Here is a 4,427-nt window from a genome sequence, read left to right as displayed (position 1 = left end):
TTGTTCTCCTTCTTGTATATTAAACTGTATTCCTATTCTGAAGATAGCTGTAAACTTTTTCGTAAAAAAATATTGTTTCCAATCTTGTATATCGAATGATATTTATAATTTTGGGATAGTTGTAAAAAAATGATCCTCAACATTAAAAAATATTTCTACATTGTAACCTCTTAGTTTTAAGATATTCAAAATGTAAAAAAAAGAATTTTGCACCGCCATGCTAACGAATTTGTGCCTATTAAATAAACAAACTGAATAAAAAAATTGAAATTTGCATTCCAGATAATTTCGAGGCTCGGGACTCCGCGTAACTCAATTCGTCTTGGTGCTAGGAAAAATTTATATGGATCCGAAAATGTATATGGTTCACCATTAACTAATTCTTCTTAAAGCTGATTCCCTGTATAGAATGAAGCACTCCAAAGTCTGGAATCCGGATTTATTTGACATGTCAAAACTTGAAAAGATTAACGGTAGAGATTACGTCGAGAATTCCGTGCCCGTCTGGACATTCGCTGAAGGCTCTTGAACAACTAACGCCATGCAAACCGTACTGCCGTGCCTGTTTGTACTCACTGTCCATCACGTCTGTCTCACTAGGTCTGAAAAGCAATTATGTTCAATACTTATTTAATGAACCCAAGAAACAGAAATTAACTACTCACGTAAATATCACATCTAAAATTTCTCCAAACATCCCATTATGACTGAGCGGTGTGTCGGCTACCTCGCAAATCGTTCTTAGTACGCACGATCGCCCATTACGCCCCCATCCGTCAATCATATGCTCCAATAGTTGATACAACTGGGGTCTACTGTTATCTACAAAGTCGTTGTTTAGCCGCTCCTTGAAAACATCCTCCGGGACGGGCCAGATAATCGTCGGTGGTATGACGTAGTTGGCCTGAACATTCACAGCACAGTTCAAACTGCGCTTCAGCTTGTGATGAAATCGAACCGGAAACACTCCGCCTACTACGACTTTTGCTACGCCACCATTGATAACAAAGTTTAGGAAGCGTTTCACGCGAGAATGTGATGCGTTTGATGATTCCGTGAAGTTACAGTTACAATCTTGTGGAATCACGATTACTACGGCAGCGATGAAGAAAATGAGCCAGTTGCGAAAACTGATGGTGACCATCTTACGAATTGTCACGGTTCAACGAAACGCTGGTAGACAAGTGGCCTCTGTGGATGGATTGCGGACCCTACCTACCTAGTACGAAGCTGTTGTTTACTTTTTGATATCTGATCTGAATTTTCAATCGTACCAACCTGTGTCTGGTCAATCGCTTCTCACTTTCTCTGGCGAACGTTCAATTGTAGTTCTGTGTGCTTTACTCATTCGCACAATGGTTCTAGTGAATTTACCCCGTGTGTAGGCTGCTGTTCGACGCATAATTGACCCATTTATATAGGAAATCTCGTAGAACGTGGGACGTTTATGTGTCGAACGGTAGTGTACATTTGACGTTCGTTAGTATCATTGACTGCAGATACTGATGGAGGATCAATTGATTCGTTGTTCCAAAGTACAGCAGGTAAGTCAAGCAATAAGATAATTGCTATTTTCAAAGCCGATATATTAGCGAAAGAAAAGTTTGCTTGAAACTGGCATTTACTGAAATAGTATAGATGATAAATTTGGAAACATTGAGTTTATTTGAGCAATTTCATCCAAATTGGGCAAACAATATCAAAAACCGTGTTCGACCTTCTCCGAATCACGAGAAATTTTTCACAAAACTTTATTTGTTTGTCTGCATACGCCCTCGTTGACAAGAAACTTTTGCTCGAAACCTGCATAGAAGAATTACCAGAGAGCGTATTTTCGTCTTTGAGGAATTAGAGCAGTTGGGGAATTATGTCTTCTCACGGACGTGATGATAGCGTAATTGGTGGTAAATAGATTGCCTTGTACGCAGCTCACCTGGGTTCAATTCCCAACCCCGCACATAGGGTTAGAGATTTTTCTAAAGAGATTTCTCTAACCCGACAAGGAGGCAAATGACTCTAAAATTAAAACCTCTATAATCAAAATAAAAAATGTCTTCTCAACATTCGCAAATTACAAATCATTGGTCGAACTAAGGTCGAAGGTTGGTTTTAAATATTAAAGGAACCATTGCAGGGATTATACACTCCCAATCAAAAGTAGTTATGGAGTCGATTACATAAGTATTGCAACACCTATCCTGAATATTGTTAATCCACGAAAAGTTTAGCATCTCTTGAAAAGACAAAGAAACTCAATACTTTATCCCCAGAAGACATTCGATTTTTTTTCTCAAAAGAATGACGATCATTAGGGATCGTTGATTCCAACCGCCGAAACCAGTATGAATCAGTGTGCCTACCAAGAACAAAACATTTTCGAAGACTTGGGAGTATCAGGAATCAGAATATATTGGCTCAAATGGCACGTTCCCCGTACATAGTCGGGGATTTGTGCCTTGCCGTGTGTTTTCATCATTTCCTGAGCGGAAGGAAAGGACAAGGCGGTGTGGGGAAGTAGAATTGGAAGGGTGGGAAAAATAACAGCACAAAACAAAAATAAACAACAGGTAAGTTAAACTCACAAGTAGTTCAACTCGCCTGCGAATAAGCCTAAAGCTCTTTACCACATTGGATAAGAAACTTTAGTATGTCTCTGAGTTTCAGTCGTCCAAACATGGTTTCGTCTATATAAGGACGGCTGAAGACACGAAATCGCAATTGCGCTACCGCTGGACAGTTGCATATCAGATGATATGAGGTTCCGAAGTCGGATTCACAAAGATCACATGAAAAAGACTCAGCGCGCTGAATAGTTGCCAAGTGATAATTGAGTTTGCAGTGGCCGGTTAAAGCCCTGGTCAGTATGCCGCAGTGGAGCTTCGAAAAATGTAAGAGATTTTTCGAAACCACTGGGCATGGTTGTTCTAGAAACGCCTTTGTTTGGCGACACGTTTGTAGATTTCTCCAATAATTGCGGTGCTCGGACGAAGCCCAGGACCGTACCGTAGGAAGATAGTGTTGACAATACTTAGTTCTTCGATTTGGGTTCGGCACGCGATCACTAACTTGGACCGGGATTTGTCTGAGCTAAGGGCCTTGATTGCAGCCTGACTATCGGAGCAGTAGTTTATAACTCTGCCGGACAAGCTCTGTTGAAGGGCCGATTGCACCCCGCACATAATTGCAAAGATTTCTGCTTGGAATACAGTACAGTATCTACCTAGTGAGTGAGATAGTTCCAATCTCATTTCACGACAGTAGACACCAGCACCAGCACGTCCCTCCATCAGAGAACCGTCAGTGTAACAAACCACTTGCGTTTGTTGTTGTCTTTCCATAAAGCCAGACAACCACACCTCTCGAGAGGGAATCTTCACATGGAATGTCCTGTAAGGAAAACTACAAGTGAGTGTAATATCGCTGGGAGCAAGAATATCTTCACCCCATGTAACCATTTGTGACCACAATCGTGTATGACTGGTAGCAAGATCAACATGATTACTGTTCCAAAGCCCAGTAACCTGCAGTCTGTATGCACATGATAGTGCTTCTTGTTTGAGGTGTATGTGTAATGGTTTGATATTTAGAAGTGCCTCAAGAGCAACAGTCGGAGTCGTGGTGAAAGCACCAGTCAACGCCATGAGCGCCATTCTTTGCAGATGGTTTAGCTTTGACTGTACTGTCACCACCTCTCCCCTCTGCCACCACACAAGGCATCCGTATGACAGTATTGGACGTACAATTGTCGTGTAAATCCAATAGATGTATTTAGGTTTGAGACCCCAGGTCTTTCCAAAAGTTCGTCTGCACTGCCCGAAGGCCATGCACGCTTTCTTGACTCTGAGCTCAATGTGAGCAGACCAATTCAGTTTGGAATCCAATATGACTCCAACGTATTTGACTTGATCTGCACACAGTAGCTCAGAATTAAAGAACTGCAAGGGACGAACCCCGGTTGTTATTCGCTTCTTCGTGAAAAGTTGAACCATTGAAGTTTTGCCTGGGTTAACTAATAGTTTAACTTGTCCACACCACTGTTCGATAGCTCTTAATGCCTGTTGCATTAAGTCAAAGATTGTTCCGATGCAAAATCCAGTAATTAGTATTTGGTAATCGTCAGCAAACCCGTAGGTTGGAAATCCAAGCTCATTGAGTTTCTTCAACAAGCTGTCAGCTACTAAGTTCCATAACAAAGGTGACAGAGCGCCGCCTTGAGGACAACCGCAAATACTCAACTTCCGTATCTCAGCCTGTCGCAGTGACGAGCAAAGTATACGGTTACTAAGCATTGCGTTTATCAAACCTGAGATACATGCAGGTGTTCCCATTGATTCCAACCGCCGAAACCAGTATGAATCAGTGTGCCTACCAAGAACAAAACATTTTCGAAGACTTGGGAGTATGTTCTCAACTTGTGTTTTTTTCGA

At 41.6% G+C, this 4,427-nt stretch overlaps 1 protein-coding gene across 1 annotated transcript; it reads right to left on the bottom strand.

The window, feature by feature from the left end:
- Window positions 1-451: 451 nt before the first annotated feature.
- On the bottom strand, window positions 452-1,144 carry LOC131680740 (uncharacterized). Its single transcript, XM_058961448.1, has 2 exons — window positions 666-1,144; window positions 452-602 (listed from the first exon to the last, which is right to left on the bottom strand). The coding sequence occupies exons 1-2, from the start codon at window positions 1,142-1,144 to the stop codon at window positions 452-454; spliced, it is 630 nt and encodes a 209-aa protein (XP_058817431.1).
- Window positions 1,145-4,427: the final 3,283 nt, after the last annotated feature.

The sequence above is a fragment of the Topomyia yanbarensis genome, chromosome 2 (assembly GCF_030247195.1).
Source record: "Topomyia yanbarensis strain Yona2022 chromosome 2, ASM3024719v1, whole genome shotgun sequence".
Lineage (NCBI taxonomy): Eukaryota > Metazoa > Arthropoda > Insecta > Diptera > Culicidae > Topomyia > Topomyia yanbarensis.
This window is presented reverse-complemented; position numbering and strand designations above follow the sequence as displayed.

Coding starts and splice junctions, on each gene's coding strand:
- LOC131680740 (XM_058961448.1), bottom strand. CDS start 1,144: ATGGTCACCATCAGTTTTCGCAACTGGCTCATTTTCTTCATCGCTGCC. Junction 603..665: donor ATTTTAGATGTGATATTTAC/GTGAGTAGTTAA, acceptor ATTGCTTTTCAG/ACCTAGTGAGACAGACGTGA.